The sequence below is a fragment of the Kogia breviceps genome, chromosome 2 (genome assembly GCF_026419965.1).
Source record: "Kogia breviceps isolate mKogBre1 chromosome 2, mKogBre1 haplotype 1, whole genome shotgun sequence".
In the NCBI taxonomy this organism is placed as follows: Eukaryota; Metazoa; Chordata; class Mammalia; order Artiodactyla; family Physeteridae; genus Kogia; species Kogia breviceps.
In genome coordinates, this window is record NC_081311.1 from 134,519,523 (window position 1) to 134,538,131 (window position 18,609).

Here is an 18,609-nt window from a genome sequence, read left to right on the forward strand (position 1 = left end):
GGTCACCAAAGTTTTGGCAAATGATTTGTTCTTTGGTTCTTTACGTCATCACCACTAAAAGAAGATTTGAGGTTGAATATGTCAGTGCTTCATTCTATTGACAAAGGGCATCGGGCAGCTGCACAGCATATTTAAGGGGCAGAAACACCCCACTCTAATTCTTTTCGTTCATTTTAATATGCAAATAGCAAAAATGTTCCTGAATACTACTCTTAGGTTGAATAGCTACTACAAGAGTATTTATAAGCTACACACACACAAATAAAATTCAAAGATACCTGGTTTTACATTTGATGCTGAGGAAGACCACAGCATCTTAACAGTTGTTACTCTTGTTATATTGTTAAAGAAGTAGAAGAAAGAAAATGAATAAAAAAACTGTTTCTCAAGAGTTTAGTTGGATATTCATTAACTCTTATCATCTAACATCTCAGTGTATCCTTACAGAAATAAAGCAGCAGATTTTTTTAAAAAGGAACGGAAGGTGGCAAATCTAATATACATTAGTATTTGGGTAGCATTAGTGTCTGCAATTTTTCCACCATATAAAGTTTTTATCTGAGTAAAAACAAAGAGAAAAAAAAGAACACAAAAAAGCTCTGGAACTAAATTTCTTTCTCATAAGCTTTGGTCTAATGCATGGTTAATGAAGCCATGAGACAATATTCTCACATCTTTGATTTTATTTCGGCAGTTTCCAGAAAATACAGTAATGGAGAAATATATTTCTATTCAATGCCTAAAAGTTTAAATTTAGCATGTAGCTCAAATTAATTCTCAACGTTCCATTTTAAGCTTCTACATTAAAAGACTTGCACAAATCTTTTTATTCCTCACATGACTTGCCACGGTCTCTGTGAAAACTGCTTCTTGATTTATAAAGTAGATTTTATTACTGAACTTCAAGCTCTTTGTTAGGGATAAATTGTAGTGACTATAACTGCAAAAGATGTTTAATGACTTTTAAACTCTCTCCAAAAGAAAAATTTAAGAGTATAAAATACTGTAATTATATATTATACTAATTGAGAGCTGTATTTCTAGAAGTATAAGCAAACAAAATAGTTTGGAATTACGGCAGGTATCTGTTGAGAGTTAACACCATACTTCTGAGAGTAATGATCATGAACAGAAGTTAAATTAGTCACAAATGGCAATTAAGAAAATATATGTTGAACTTTTTCTGCCCTATGAGGGTGAGACAGCAAGTCACATGGACCAGTATAGCATACCTTCAGAATTCAAGTTTTCTTGGAAGGTACATGCTCAGCTGTGGAGATCAGCTGACATGTTGTAGCGCATCAACTATCAAACAGGGGGTGGGAGGGTGGGTTGAGGTTCAGAAACCCTGTGGAGACTGTCAAACTATCCAAACTTCTTTTCCACAGGCTTCCCTCTGTCTTCTTCCTGAGGTCCTGACACATCCTTGGACAGCAATCTTCAAATTGGAAGTACTATAGACACTTCCTGAATGGTTCAGGGAATGCAAGGAACTTTAAATGAACCATTTTCCAGAATCTTTTAAAAACGGATCCTCCTAAGAACATACCTTTTCTGCCAACATCATCTTTATTGCATTTCATAAGACAAAGGCAAACTTCTCATCCGAACTGAACCTTACTTTGGTACGCTGCTCTGAGGTGTAAACCCTCTATGTATCAAACGAAGGAAAATTTTTATATATTGGTAGCTAGCTATTCAAGAAAGTGAATGACTCTCATAACTAGGTATAAAATTCTCAATTCTTTAAACAAATTGAAGGGACAAATTGTCCTGTCATTGACAACTTATTTAAAATAATTTTGAATAAGTTGTTTATTACTAAAAGTTGTTTGCCATACAACGCAAAGGAGTTGATGGTAGGCTAAATAATAGTCCCCTAAAGATATCTACATCTTAATCCCTGAAACCTGTGAATGTTACCTTACATGGTAAAAAAATAAAAACAAAACAAAACTTTGCAGATATCATTGATTTAAGGATCTTGAAATGAAGTGATTATCCTGGATTATTCTGGATAAAGCCTAAATGCTACTGTCTTATGAGGGAGACTGCACACAGACAGAAGAGAACACAGTGTGACCATGGAGGTAGAGATTAGAGTGATGTAGCCATAGCCAAGGCATGCCAGCAGCCACAAGAAACTAGAAGAGGCAGGAAATGGATTCTCTCCTTGAACCTCCAGAGGAAGCTCATCCCTGAAGATACCTTGATTTTAATCCACTGATACTGATTTCAGACTTCTGGCCTCCAGAAATGTAACAGAATAAACTTCGGTTGTTTAAAGTCACTGAGATTATGCTAATTTGTTACAGCAGCCAAGGGAAACTAATACAAAATTCAAAGAATCAAATGGCACTGCCATAACAAACTCCTTCCTTTCTCATCTACCTATTATGGGGACATGTTTTTTAACAGCAGTATTTGTAAAAATAAGAAAGGGGAGACAAAACTGTCGCCAAATTCTGTCCCACACTAGCAGAAGAATGAAAATTCTTTATAACTTAGCAAAAGATATGAGGGGAAAAGCCTCTACAGTTCACAATACAGAGATATATTTCCAACTGCAAATAGATACAATTATTTTTTATGTTTATGACTTTAAAATGTGAAGGATTACTCATTCTTCAAGAAAAATTTAGGGCGTACAGTCCCAAAAAGAGAACTACCACTGTGGATATTTCCCATGTCTGCACTACAATCAATTCAAAAAGTAGTCCAAATAACAGCATATTTTATTGACCTCTCAAAAAATGTTCACTGTACTACTAAAGATTATTATGAGATGTATCTTTCCATCAGTTTAGACTCTATGGTTTAGCTCCCAAATTTCCACACACCATTATTTAAACCATGAAGGGTGTTAAATTTGTAATATTTCTATTCTTATTTCCATTTTGTGCTACTTTTTCTCTCAACTACCAACACCACAAATAAAAAACAAAGAAAAGGACTATTCATAATTGTCCTCTACTTTTCTACAAGTGAAGAAAACCTTTGCCATATGATCAAACTATAAGGGACAGAAGAGCAATGATATGACTATGATTTTGTATCCTTACCTAGACCTATGTGAGGCAGGTGCTCAAAAAGGGTCCAGCTGTGGTCATCAATGTAATGATTCTTCAGGATCAACAGCTGGCAAACATCTCGGGCAGTTATGTCACTGGGTACCTCTAAAGCCCTGCTGGTTTCATCTTCACTGTATACTTTAATTACCTGTGTAGGTAGAAATTTTAAAATGAGCTAAAATAGTCTATTAAAAATATCATTCTAATAAGTCATCCAACTTATCAGTTGAGCTAATTACAAATTCCTTATACAGTTTGTTTTACATCTAATTTTCTTATACATGGAGTAAATGTTGCCCATCCAAGACTTGTTTATAATATGTGTCAAAGTCACTCTGTCTGACAACTTCCAATCTCTTCTCTTCAGTGTCTAAACTGGAGGCCATTCAATGCCCATTCAATGTCATTTCCCACCACTCTGATCTACTAAAAAGCTACATATCTCTTATCAATATTTTAAATTTTCCACTCCATATTTAAATCTGTAAATAATCCAAGTAACATGGGTGATTTATTCCCAGATATACATGTTGTAACAGCAGTAAATAGAATATAAAGATTTCTCTACTTCAGGTTATAGAAATTTTGGCAAAGACTGGCTAGATGCTCACCAAACCCTTTTTCTTTTCTCCCTTGCAATTAGTTGTGTCCATGGGATTGAGCTTTAGTCAATGAGATGTAAGCACATGCAGTGTTGCACCTCCAGACCTAATCCATAAAAATTTCCCATATACTGTCATCCATTCTCTTACGCCAGCCTCCCACTGAATGGAAATGATGACAAAGACCTAAAAAGGAGAGCAGAGCCATGGGACAGAAGGAGGCTTTGTCTCTGAATCACCACATGGAAGGTGCCCAACTAGGAATGCCCACATGTAACTTTGACATGAGCAAGAAATAAACTTTTAGTCTGTTAACTCACTGTGATTCTTTATTTATCTATTACAGCAGCTAATGTCACCCCAAATCATACAGAAGTAGAGAGTTTCATATAAAACACTCCCCTCAACATTTACCAAGTTGTGCTATGTGCTAGAATTTCCACTACTAACTGTGATATGTCATATATAAATTAAATTAATTATAATAAGCTAAATACCTATGAAAATAGTATAGTAAGATCAACACACACAAAGTAGGAAATTGTAAGAAAATTCAATATAAGAAATACACCTTATAAAAATAGAGACATTTAAACATTTTCAGTAATTCAAACAAATGAAAATTAAAATGATGTATCAGTTCTCTATTGATTCTTTTTCTAATTATGTGTAATGACAGTGGAATGAAATAGTTGCTCTCTTACAATGACAAGAGTGATATAAATTGATAAAACTATTTTTTACACCTGTTGGAAAGTATTTATCAAAAGCATTAAAAGGTCCATTCCTTTGACTCAGTAATTTCACTTAGGCAAACTATCTCAATAAATCTGTCATAAACGTGGAAAATAGCTTTAGGCATAGACTTATCCAGCAAAGCATTATGTATAATTCTATCAACCTAAATATACAACAACAAAAGAATGGTAAACTATAGTACTTTCACAAAATGGAATATTATAAGGTACTTAAAAATGTTATTCAAGGAAATAATATAAGAACTTAAAAAAATTCCTAAGTAAAATCAGATCACGACACAAAAGTATAAGTTATGCAATAGAGTACAGGCTTATTTGTTGGACTGGCTACCAGGCACCCACTCCTCTTCTAAGAGCATTCTGATTGTCTTTTAGAGACCCACTCCCTCCCTCACCATTAGTCTTTGTGATTCTGGCAGCTCTACTTTCAGCTCAGGGATGGTATAGTGGAGCTGCTGGAACCGGCTTGCAAGAGGTGACTGTTAAACATTCAAGAACTCTGCAAGCCCGGCATCTTGAAATCAGCTATGGTGGGAGTACACCAAAGAAACTGGCAAATGCTACAAATAAGGCCTTTTTTTAAAAAAAAAGACTTTTATAGCCAGTTTACCAGTGCATGACTGCCTCAGCTCCACATACTTGTTATCCAGATTGATCAATCAACACCCAGAATCCCTCTGGCAACAGTGGCTATTTCAGAGATGGGCACATGACCTAATGAGAGTCAGTCAGGGCCAATCTAGACATCCATTCACATAACCATAAAGTGAGCCCTCTTTTCCACTGGGCAGGTGTAGGGTGAAGCTGCTACTGTTCATGAAGAGAAAGACTGTGGGAAAATGGGGCCCACATGGAGTAAACCATGCCAAGAGATGAAAAGGGTCCTGAGAATATCATTGGGCCCCTGGACCAAGGAATACTTGAATTGTGTTTTTTAATCATATGTGTGCCATGAAGCTGTAAGTTTCTAGTGGTAATATCCACCTACTTATATGTCTTGTTCTAGCCAGAGACCTTCTCCAACTCTTTCTCCATACTGCTAGGGGAAAAAACTTTCTAATAGCCAATCATATCAGGTCATTCTTCTAAAATTCCTCAATGGCTCCTCGTTCTCCTAACTCATGGTGCTTGGTAAGACCCCATGCAAAGCGTACATCCTTTGCTAAGTGTTTTAGTATAAGGCTGTCATTGGGCTTCCCTAGCGGCACAGCAGTTAAGAATCCTCCTGCCGGGCTTCCCTGGTTGGTGCAGTGGTTGAGAGTCCGCCTGCCGATGCAGGGGACACGGGTTCATGCCCCGGTCCGGGAAGATCCCACATGCCGCGGAGTCACTAAGCCCGTGCACCACAACTACTGAGCCCACTTGCCACAACTACTGAAGCCCGCGCGCCTAGAGTCTGTGCTCTGCAACAAGAAAAGCCACCACAATGAGAAGCGGGCGCACTGCAACTAAGAGTAGCCCCCGCTCGCCACAACTAGCGAAAGCCCACGCACAGCAACAAAGACCCAATGCAGCCAAAAATAAATAAATAATAAAAATAAAGTTCCCTTAAAAACAAAACCAAATATATATATATAAGGCTGTCATAGAGTTGGTTGTTGCCCTCAGAGAGCTAAAGCATAGTGGGGAAAGCAGTATTCAAAACAATAGTCACAAAGTAGGACCTAAAAATTCAGTATGTTACTAAATCATATAATGGGGGTTAGGAGAGACCTGAAAGATATCCATGAAAAAGTGATATTCAGGCCAAGACCTGAAGAAGGAGTGGGCAGTAGCTAGGCAAAGAGAGGGTAAGAGCATTTCAAGCTAAGGGAACCGAAGCCATGCAAAGTCCGTGGGGCAAGAAGAAACCTGGCAGAGTCTAAGCATTAAGAGGAGTCAGGGACGGCAAGAGCAGCAAACAGGGAGCATGGTCCTGAGGAAGATGAAGTGGTAAGCATGACAGTAGTAACAGGGATGTAAGATCCTAAGTTCAGAATTGACTTAAGAATCATTGAGGGCTTCCCTGGTGGCGCAGTGGTTGAGAGTCCGCCTGCCAATGCAGGGGACACGGGTTCGTGCCCCGGTCCGGGAAGATCCCACGTGCCGCGGAGCGGCTGGGCCCGTGAGCCATGGCCGCTGAGCCTGCGCATCCGGGGCCTGTGCTCCGCAATGGGAGAGGCCACAGCAGTGAGAGGCCCGCGTACCACAAAAAAAAAAAAAAAAAAAAGAATCATTGAGCTTATAGGTGGTAAACTTGTGGATATGAATATATCTGACAAGGGAGAAAAGGAAGAAGAAGCATGAGAAAAAAAAGAATCTAGGGCTGAACCCTGAGAAATTGCAATATTTAATGGTGAGTTAGAGGCAAGAAAGTCTGAAAGATAAAGAGAGATAGAGAACCAGAGAAGTGGGACCCCATGGAATAAAGCCCGAACTCTTTAGCACGCACACAGCATGCACACTCCCCAGCAAATCAGCCTATGGAACAGGTCACTCTGACCTTAGCCAAATATGATAAACATTTGCAACCTCTTCTTTCTACCTGCTCACGAGGTATACTCTACCTGAAATCTTTGCCCCAGCCACCAACAATATGCTTTATTTGGCAAATTCCTACTTAATCATTTGGCCCCAGTTCCCACAGCACTTCCTCCAGAAAGTCTCCCCTGATTGCCCATGGCTTTATAATGTGCCCCTCTTAGAGCTCTTACTTTGTAATTTTCTACTTGAATATCTTTCTCCTCAACTGCACTAGTAAGCTCCTTTAAGGAAAATCTACATTTACTCACCATTTGACATGATATCTCAGGGACCTAGCTCAAGCCAATGTATGGCTTAATAAAGATCTTTGGAACAAATGAACCTTGTACCTCTGCAAAGACTACCAAAATGTTTTGCACATGACAGGTAATCAATACGTATTTGTAAATTTTAATTTAAAAATCTTTTCTGTCATGACGTATATGATTGATTAAATTTTAATCCTCGGGAAATTAAAATTCTTCTCCAAGAGCAACAGATATACAATTTTTCTTATAAATAATCCTAGGTAAGAATTGACTTAGTATTGCCATTAGCAGGCAGTTCTGAGTTTTGAAGTCATTGAGGCAGCTGTGAAGTCATATGAAAAAGGTTATGAAAATACACTGCCAAAATCAGGTGCAAGTGTCTGAGCTCTCACTTCAATTCCTTCATTGTTTGGTTAGCACATGTGGTTCATGAAGATCCCAAGATCTCTTTGGAATCTCGGTGTTTCCCATGATTGCATCTGGGTAAGCTATTGTTTTTAAGTTTGTGCCTTCAGTGCCTTCAGACAAATCTCAGTGCCAGACAATTGCTGAGAAGCTAAGAAATGCCGTCCACCACACTGCTGTGGTTAACGCTGACTGGGTCAAACACTAGTGGGTGCTCTTGCCAAAAGCAACATGAAGACAACCAGTCCTTAGAGGAAAAGAAGATCCAACCCTGGGGCTGCTCCTTCATGTGGAGCAATGATGAGCTGCCATTTCAGTGCCCTCAGAGGCCACTGCTCATTCCACGCCAGGAAACAGGGGATTGGGAATGACCTGGTGGCCACGGGACAGGTTCCTGAGACTTCCTGACTACCCCATGCTTTCTTACAATAAATGCCCATCACCTGGGGTAACAGAAGCATGCCTCTTATTTTTCATGCTCTAGTTTTTTTTTTAAAGAAGATGTTGGGGGTAGGAGGTTATTTATTTATTAATTTATTATTTTTGCTGTGTTGGGTCTTCGTTTCTGTGCGAGGGCTTCCTCCAGTTGTGGCAAGCGGGGGCCACTCTTCATCATGGTGCGCGGCCCTCTCTCACTATCGAGGCCTCTCTTGTTGCGGAGCACAGGCTCCAGATGCGCAGGCTCAGTAGTTGTGGCTCACGGGCCCAGCTGCTCCGCGGCATGTGGGATCTTCCCAGACCAGGGCTCGAACCCGGTCCCCTGCATCAGCAGGCAGATTCTCAACCACTGCGCCACCAGGGAAGCCCTGCTCTAGTTTTTATATCAGAGGAATTAACAAATGAAAATCTGGAGACATTCTTAAGTCTAAGCCCAATTCAAGAGGGCAAGAATAGAGCAAGAGGTAAAGTTGGCGAAAATGAAAAAGATACCTAACCAATTAGAAATGCCATTAATCTCTTCAGTTGATTTTGCTGCAAACTTGAAAGAAATAAGTTGCCAAGAACTGAGACACATAAATTTAGAAGGACGAGGCTAACTTAAATTTCTGGAATAAGTGCATGTACTCATTTTTTAAATTAATAACACCTGTTAGGAGAAAAATAATACTTTTGTTTGAGCTCCATTTCAAACTCTTCTTCTTAAAAAAAATAATCCCATTTAATGCTGACATTTGTCCAAAATACACATTCATCTACGAATGATAAAAATTTATTTTGGTTGATCTTCCATAGCAGTAAGTCCCTGTCATCTCTCAGATTTATTCAGTACTTATGAAAAATTCCTTACACTACTGATGGGGAAACTTTGTTAAAAAAAATCTCATTTTTATTTCTATTTATTTCTCCTTGAAATATGTGAAAAAGGGAAAGATAATCTAAGCCTTAACTCTCTAGTAGAATTGAATATGCCAAAAATATTACTATACTAAACCTCCCTGTTTAAGAAAAAAAGTCAAGTCATAAGTAAAGATAATGATATAAGACTAGTACAGATTAAAACTAAGGTACAAACTTTTGTGATCATGTAAAAACCCAATGGCAGGGCTGCTCTTAAGAATCATGAGAGTAAAATAGTCGTATCCTGTTTCCTCTACATACTGAAAGGTAATAAGAGATCTGAAGGTCATATAATCATGCTATTTAATAAAGGGATATTATACACTCCCAGTTCAGTGGCCCAAATCCCCACCTTGCTATATAAAGTAAAAAATAGGATAAGAAGAATTCATATCAACTGATCCACGAGATCATTTGCAATTGTATGCCAGCAGGAAGAAATCCTGCCTGGACCCTAAAGAAGAGCAGGAACTTTCTTTGTCTCATCAATGAGCAGACACACTTGATTAGCAAGAAAGACATGCATTGATAAGATCTGTCTATAACATCCCACCAGCAGGAACAGAGAGAGCTCCCAAGGACAGCCAACAGTGTACACACAGGCAGTGTTGAGGAAGCCTTCAGTGTCACTGTAATCCTGACAATCAGAGCAACCTTGGCATTTAGAGTGGTTTACAGCTTCGAAAACCGTGCCGGCAGCATATGGCATCTAGCAATGAAAATGTAATATAAAGACACAGTAGCCCCTGCAGAGAATATGCTGGAATGTGGGTGGAGCAGATCTCTGTTTTGGCTGACATTCTTATCAAGGCAGTTTATATACTTTATACCTCAACTCCCCTAGGCTGCCCTCCATAAAAAGTAAGTGGAGGCAAGAGATTAAAAAATTAACATAACTCATTTTGAAAGCAGTAGACACAACAATGTTGAAATACACAGAGCAAGAAATGGTTAACTTTTCAGAAAAGAGGTTTGAGGCCCCTAAAGCCAAGGGACTAAAAGAGATGAACTATTTAAAATATAAGACAAAGGCCATTTCTGAAAACACAGAGCTTGAATTTGAAAATCAATTCAATATGTATTGCTTTCTCCCCAAAGCACACATAATATTCATCTGCTATAATCCCCGGAAATTCTGATTCTCAGAACAGATTATGTGGAAAGCTTCAGGAAAGCACTGGGCAGAGGCTAAGCGGTCAGCCTTTCGCCTCCTTCCTGCAGACCCAAGAAAGTGATGGAATGGGATGCCTCATTCCTTTCCAAACTGGATTCATCCTAGAATATGTGAAAAAAAAACCTCAGTGTTGTCATCTGGTCATTTGGCAATGCCACAGAGCAGGAAGGGGCATTGGACCCATTGGTAAGTAACTAGCTACTTAATAGCTTATCCTTTGTTTCTTCAGAGAAGAAAGGAGGCAAAATGGGATAATTATTCAGCAGGTAAAAAATGAGCACAGATTAAACATAACTATATGAGCAAGAATCCATAGGATGAAGTGAGAGACTTTTTTTTAGAAAAAGAAGAAAGAAAGAGCAAAAGAGAAGGAAAAATACGGTTGGGCATGGTTATCTTTGGTGTCAAAGTTTCTATTTGGGGGGAATTTAAATTTGATTTTTAGATTAACTACATTTAAATACCACATTTAATATTTAATTAAATATTAATTCTTATTAATATTTAATTTAAAATAATTTAAACATCATTACTTAAATACCAAGATCTTACCACAATGAAAAGTATACAACTTTTCAACAGAAAAATAAATGCATTTATTATATCTATTAATTATATATATTGTTTATATATAATTAATAGAAAATAAGAAACAAGGCCCATAGAAATTTGATCTCAACTAGGTCCCTAAGTAAAGCTTATTTCTACCACTCTTTAAAATTTTATCATCCAAGTACAGTAAGATTATAAAGCTACCTTTTAATGTTTCAGATTTTTTTTCTCCATTATTTTTAACAGATAGGCAATGTACCTAAATCAGTGAAATATTTTTATATAGAGGTCAGAGCAGCCCTGGATTTTTATGTTCTTCTAAATAAGGAATGTGGTGCCCTAAGATAAGAGGAGACAGTCTTAGATGTTTTGAATTAAGCAACTCAATATGTTCTCTTGAAGGGAAATGGCAAATAATATATTCATTATTTCTTATTCCAAACCTCTAACAAAATGTTATATTTAAAAACAAAGACTGTTCCCAAAGATCCTAACAGCTCAAGAAAAGCTGTTGCTTCCATATTGCTATCCTTCATTATTTTCCTAGCTGTCAAGTATTTATTAAGAGCAAAACAGTACATAGTTTAGAGAAATCAGGTCATAGGGAGTCAAATTATCTCCATTGAAAGAGATATTCAACTACATATTTTATTTGAGCATATGAGCAGTGCATGTTCATTAACTCAAGATAGATATTGTCACCAATTCAGGATTACAGGAATTGATTGACATAAACAGGTCCATTTCATATCCATGTGGCCCCTTTCAACTTTATTCCCTATAATCCTTTCCTTATTCTCTAACTCTGACCATATATTTTCTCATTTCTTGAAACAGCTATGCTCCTTCCTGACACAGGGCCTTTGCACCTACTACTGCTGCCTAGAATACTGTCCACCCACCTCCTACTTCTTATCCCTCAGATAAACCATTCATTCTGTGGGGAAGTTTTCAATGCTACTCCCAGTTTAGGTCCAGGCCCTTTGTTTCACGTATGCATATGTGCAACTACCTAATTATTATCCATAAGCTTCTACTACTCAGCATGCTGCATGACACCAGGAATAATGTCAATATGTGCTTCCCATTGTGTCCCCAGCAGTCAGCATGGGGCCTGGCACAGTGTAAATATCCCTTTAGGGACGACTGACACCGTCATGAATGGCCCTATAGGAGACAATATTAGGGATTCCAAAACAGTAGGTTGGAAACCTCACAGGGTTTAAAAACCTCTAGGGAAGAAAGGACACACATGGGACCAAAGAGAAAACATAGGAAGTTTTCAAGAAATCTACGGACTGGAGGGCTTCCCTGGTAGCACAGTGGTTGAGAGTCCGCCTGCCGATGCAGGGGACGCGGGTTCGTGCCCAGGTCCGGGAAGATCCCACGTGCCACGGAGCGGCTGGGCCCGTGAGCCATGGCCGCTGAGCCTGCACGTCCAGAGCCTGTGCTCCGCAACGGGAGAGACCACAACAGTGACAGGCCCGCGTACCATAAAAAAAAGAAAAAGAAAAAGAAATCTACATACTGAACAAAGGTAGGTAAGGTGACTTCTCTGGCCCATTTTAAGTCTGGAACTCTAAGAATTCAAAAAAAAAAAAGAACATCTGCGTGGAACAAGTATCGTGAGCAAAGATACTGAGGACTGAAGAGGCAAAAAATACACATGGAACAGCACACAGATTACTCTCCTGAGATCAGAGGGACTGAGTTATGAGGAAGAGGTGAGGAAGCACAGGTGCAGTGCACAGGTGCTGGAAGGTCTGCGGAAGAAGTGTCTTTGCCCAACAATGCAAGACACTGGTTTCCATCAGTGTAAACTAGCAAGGAGGCCACCCCAAGAGGGGATCCTTTTTAAGATACACAAATTATATAGTAGCTTTTTTCAATGGCTGGAAATAAAGAATTAAATTTTAAAAAGACAGTTTTACCAGAATAAGATTATAAAGTGATAAGAGAATAATGATAAATAACTACATGGTGAGCTAATCATTTAGGAACAAGTTCAGCTCTAAGCAATAGAAAAATCTACCCAACAATGGCTTATTAATCAAATTAAAGGTTTGGTTTTTTTTTTTTTTCTCACATTTGAAACCAGAGGCAGATAGCTCAGGGTCTGGTGAGGCAGTTCCATCAAGTAACCACGGATCCAGGCTCTTTCCACAATCCTCAAGGTCACAAGATGAATCATTCCCACACCACCTCTGTAAAAACTCTGGACTTGTACACATTTGTAGGTCATTACATTTCAGCAGGAACATTAGAGGGCATGCGGGGATAAAGAGATTAACTAATTCAGAGTTAAAGGACCTGTGTGGCTGGGGATCCATACAGATCTTCTGCAAGCTCTGTATGAATTCAAATGCAAAGATGAAGCTTTATGCTCTATGAATTCATTTCCCGTCCAGCATCAGGCCCACGAGGCCCAGTGTGGCCTTGCTACTGGAAATGCCCCAAACCTGGCACGGCAGGGGATTTAGCACTGCCCCACCTGACTGTCTGGATCAATGACACTGCCAAATCATGCCACGTCTAGGCTTCCGACCAAGAGAAGAAAGCCTGTCTGCAGGCAAAGGGGGGCCCAGAAGTCTCCTTGAAGCCCCTGTGCTCTACTCTGTTCTTGACCCTTTCTGCTCTCCTTCTCAGGCCAAGAGCCGGGCAGCCTGCGCCTTCCTTGGGCTTTCTTTTTCCCTAGAGGATAGCAAGAAAGACCCTAACTCAAGCGGGTGTTCAATTTTATAAAGCAAGAAATCAGAAGCCCTTTCAGTGTGCTCTTAACATGGTTAAAAAAAAAAAAAAAAAAAAAAGGCAAAAGAAACAACTCTAACTTCATTATAAAACAAAGCAAACATTAAAAACTAAGCCTAAAAATATCCCAAACCATGGATGCACACATATACATATGTATATATTCATGTTATTTTAGGACCTAAATCCAATACAAATAATAAAGAGGGTCAAATCACAAATCCTTCTAACATTTCCAGTGACTTCATCAAAGGAGCGTTCTCTGAAGCCTCAGTGTTTTTAAAACTCATGTAATTCCTGTGAAGATGCCAGTGCTGACTAATTCACCTTTGAAGTTTAAAAAAAAAAACCCTTCACAAGTGCTAACGCTTATTCATATTCAAAGCAGAAAACCACTGGTCATGTTTATGTTGGACACAATGTTATTCCAGTATCTCATTTCAGTTTTTCATCAGTCGTTTGTTCCCAGAATAACCATAAGACATGCCTAAGTGAAAAAGTTAATAACTGTTTCACACAGTGAGAAAGAAGGACAAGTTGGGGAGGGGTGAAGGGAGAAGTGTTTAGAAGAGAGGGGGAAACACGAGGAGAGGAAAGAGAATATTTATCAGAGTCCAGGACACATCAGACTTTTTATTGTTAATTCTTGAGCTGTCTGGCATCAACTGAAGCACTTTTAGGAACTACCTTGTTTCACTGATTTTTAAAAGCACATCTTCTCACATTTAACTTCTCTGTAACTTAGATGTAACTTACCATCAGTGGTATGTCATAATTTAATTGGAAGCATATAAGATAATGCTTCTTGTAATTTAAGGTGCCATATAATCAATGAAATATGCTATATTCAGTCTTTCTGGTACATCTGGGGGGTATTATTTTATGAACTTACCATGCAAACTATCACTTTCTAGATCTAACATTCCCATACTGTGATAGCACTAGGAATAACTGATTTATATCCACTTTTGTAATTTTACCTTTCCCTCACTTTTCTAAATATTTATTTTATATCAGTGCAAAGCATGTGTATCAGTGTAAAACATGTATATTCCTGTAAAAGAAATGGAATCAATACTGTTAGAATCATAAAATATTAAAGGTTAGGACCCTTAGAAAACATCTCCTGAAATCTTCTCATTCTACAAGTGAAGAAGCTGAGACTGAAGAGGATCTGACTTGCCGGGGGATCTCCAGCAGGTCACTGGCAGAACCAGCCAGGGAACCCCAATCTCTGGGCTCCTACCTCATACTGTTCTTTCCACTCTGCTTACCTAATTTTCATGCTGCTTTAAGCTGCTGCTTCGACACAACATCTTGCATAAAAGCATGAGATAACTAAAAGCCCAAATATAAAGTTGCATGTATGTCCCAAAGCACCCAGCTTTTTGAATGTCAAAAAATGTTATTCTTTGTGTTTCACTTTTTTTTAGCACAACCTGCCAGAAAAATTGCATATATAGAAACAGCCAGCAGAGGGAGTCTTTATTTCTCGGTGCAAATAGAGAAAGAAAACAATGCTTTGAAAATTACAACTTTAACATTGTTAACCCTATAGAGGTACTGCTTAAGATAGTTGCAAGCTTGTAAGAAATTTAAATCTAGTTTTAAACATTCTTAACTATTTGAATTTTTTTTTTTTTTTTTTTTTTTTGCGTTACGCGGACCTCTCACTGTTGTGGCCTCTCCCGTAGCCGAGCACAGGCTCCGGACACGCAGGCTCAGCGGCCATGGCTCACAGGCCCAGCCACTCCGCGGCATGTGGGATCCTCCCGGACCGGAGCATGAACCTGTATCCCCTGCGTCAGCAGGCGGACTCTCAACCACTGCGCCACCAGGGAAGCCCCTATTTGAATTTTTAAGATAAATTATATCTACATCTTTAATAAGAAGGGTTGGGGATGGGTTGGAGTGGCATATATATAGTCACTTCAGGTGGTATATAACATAAAGGCCCCTTTCCTGCAACTCAAGCTGGAGATCCTCCCTGGCATTTAGAATGGTGATGTCAAAATTTTTCTTCAAATCCTGATAGAACCACCCAAACTAATTTGACTTCTGAAACTATAAAATAATATTCCTGATATTTCACAAACACAACTGAATGTATATGCCCAAATATGCAGGCCCAATTAGGAGGCTATCAAGAATATAGGACAATGCTGTTTAGCCAAAATGGTTTTTTAATTGCTCTTTTGAAACTGTCTTAAGAGAAAGCATTTTTAATATCATACAGGGGTAGAAAATCTTTATCTTTCAGAGGGTTTAATACCCGAAATATCTGAAATAACCAAAAGTCTTGCTTCTTTTTTTCTGCCGAAAGAGATTCTTATTTTCTAGATTTGGCTTAGGGTGCTGGGGTACCGCCAGGAGAGCCTGCCCTAAGACTGCTCCCCCCCAAGCAAGAGTCTTAGACTGTTAATCAGCCCAGCTATTTTTAATCTGCCTTCATTGCCAAACGTGGACCAGACACTGTAGTTTGCAAACTAATATGAGGCATGGCCCTCTTTCTCGTGGAGGTTCAGTCCAGGTGCTTGTGGAGATGGTGCACTCCAGAATCTGCTCTGGGATCAGAGCCTACACCATTAGCTTATCAATGATGAGTCTCAGATTCCTCATCCTGTAAAATGGGCAAAATGATGGCAAACTGATAGCACTCAATTCATAATAGTGACTATTATTATAAATTTTTTTAAGCAAAATTAGTAAGTCCCGAGAGATTCCTATTGAGCTCCAAGGAACTCTGACATATGGTTTACTCACTATATCTTTGAGATAAGACTGGAGTGTACAATGAGGAAAAAACAGCTAGGAGGGCAACAGACAAGACTGGTAAAAAAAAAAAAAAAAAAAAAAAAACAGGTGAGATGAGTAGATGATGAGTAGACTATAGGTGAAAGGCAAGGGCATTGCAGCTGTGCAATGGAGCACAGCTCTGCAACACGTGTGTGCCCATCAATTCTGACAGGCAGCCCCTGTGCCAGGCGGGGCCCACCTGGGCTCAGTCCTGACTTGTCATTCATTAGCACTGTGCTTTGGGTACGATACTTAACTTCTCCAGGGCTCACTTTTCTCATCCCAGCCTGGGTTTGTCCACCAATCTCTTAGGGCTCTTAGGAGGATTAAAGAGAGTGTAATCAGTGCTGAACACAGTATAGCTGTTTTTATTTCTACTGGTGTGGAGGGCAGGGAGTGCTCAAAATTGCCCACAGGAACGAGCTGGGATCGAGGGAGGGGGCGGAGACAGAGCTCATGAAAAAGCAAGGTGGACCAGCTGAGGTGGGCCCTGAGTGCACAGCTTCTTACCACAAGGTATGCAATCCAGGAAAAAGGAAATGAATGCCACAGAGACACAAATGCAGAGATGGGAATGCCAATGACAGGTCAGTATCAAAAGAGCCCAATTTTGTTTTTTAAAAAATTGTGTTTATTCAATGAATAGTAATTATATCCCAACTTTGTACATTCCCTGTGCTGGGCACTTGAGTCTAAGGATGATCAAAGATGACACAGCCCCTACCATCATATAGCTCACATTCCAGTAACGTCACCTCTGTCTACTGAAACAATGTCTTAACACGAGGTACAACTGTACCTCTTTCAAATATGTAAGCCAGAAGTCCCTGCCTGATATTCTCTAGGAGAGTGAAAGAAGTAATCTAACCACCTATCTTATTCTATTTAAATCTACATTCCCAGATTTTTTTAAAAATATTTATCAGCATATAGTAGTTGGATTAATTTTTTTTAATTCAAATTAGAGTCTGTATACAGAAAGTGAGCAGAGGAAACAAGAATTTGAGAGGCATACTGTCTTTCATTCCCTGACTGCATTGTATCAAGGACAACGACTTTTTGTTTGATTCATTTGCTACAAGAAAACTTTTGGATAACTATCAATAATTAATAGGACAGAGCCTCCCCCACAAAAAACATTTTAAACCACGGTAGTAGGGAGATTTTAAACTGTTTATGAAACTAGTAAAACATGCCATTCCCCAGATGAGGGGGGAAAAAAAGAAATTCACATTTGTTGAGCTTCTCCTACGTGTCAAGTACTTCTAAATATTTATCCTATTGAATCCTCACAACTGTTCTGTGAGGAAGCATCATTATCTGCAAAACAGAGAAACTGAATTTTTGAAAGGTTTAAAAGAAGACACCTGAAGTCACAACACTGATCAGTGACAGAGCTGAGCTCAAACTCAGGGTTTCCTGGCTAAAACACACAAGCAATCTCCACTACAGCACACTTCGTAAAAACTCACTTTTAGGGAAAGGAAACATTTTGTGAAAACACAAAGTCCATTCATCTATGTGGTACCTATCCTGGGTGAATATGCAACTATGTTACCCTGTATAAAAATTAAAAGGGCAGGGCTTCCCTGGTGGCGCAGTGGTTGAGAGTCCGCCTGCCGATGCAGGGGACGTGGGTTCGTGCCCCCGTCCAGGAGGATCCCACATGCCGCGGAGCGGCTGGGCCCATGAGCCATGGCCGCTGAGCCTGAGCGTCCAGAGCCTGACTGTCCAGAGCCTGTGCTCCACAACGGGAGAGGCCACAACAGTGAGAGGCCCACATACCGAAAAAAAAAAAATTAAAAGGGCAGAGAAAGATCAAGGTTTAGGGAGAATGAGAGCTCCAGGTAAACAGCAATAACAGTACTCACTACCACTTCACAACCACTTTCCAAGCAAGCCAGCAATCTAAACTCAGGTCACCATCTATGCACTCCATTACCCTCCCCTACACAGGAAATCTGCTCTCTCCCCACTTACTACACCTTCTACTATCTCCTATCAAGTAATAGAAGACATTTGTTCAAAAAGCATAACTATATTCTATACCTGGCAAGACAATAATAAAAATGCAAGGGACAAACATTTTCTGCATGCCTAATACACAGGAGTCACTTGCAGTGGAGACAGCTAGTTCCCCACCAAAGGCCATCCTCCCCATTTCCTAATTCTGACGAGAAGGGAAGTGCGTGGAGGTCAAGGCCTACATTTCCTGGCTTCCCTTGGATCCAGACCACGTGACACAATCCTAGCCAGTAAGATATGATCAGAAGCTCCTGGTTATTCCCCAGTGGCACATTAATAACTGGCAGAACTAGCCTGTATGCCCTTGGTTCTTCCCATTTTGTATGCCAGGAATGTGAGCCAGATGACTAGCGATCTGCGTTTATCTTT

The 18,609-nt window shown here is 39.5% G+C and overlaps 1 protein-coding gene across 3 annotated transcripts in view; it reads right to left on the reverse strand.

Moving 5' to 3' along the window:
- GRB14 (growth factor receptor bound protein 14) overlaps nucleotides 1–18,609 on the reverse strand; it is a 180,086-nt gene that overhangs the window by 46,865 nt on the left and 114,612 nt on the right. For all 3 annotated transcript variants that reach the window (XM_059052378.2, XM_067026214.1, XM_067026213.1), the window contains one exon: nucleotides 3,063–3,219. In XM_059052378.2, the coding sequence (XP_058908361.1) occupies nucleotides 3,063–3,219 (157 nt within the window). The remainder of the gene's footprint in view (nucleotides 1–3,062; nucleotides 3,220–18,609) is intronic.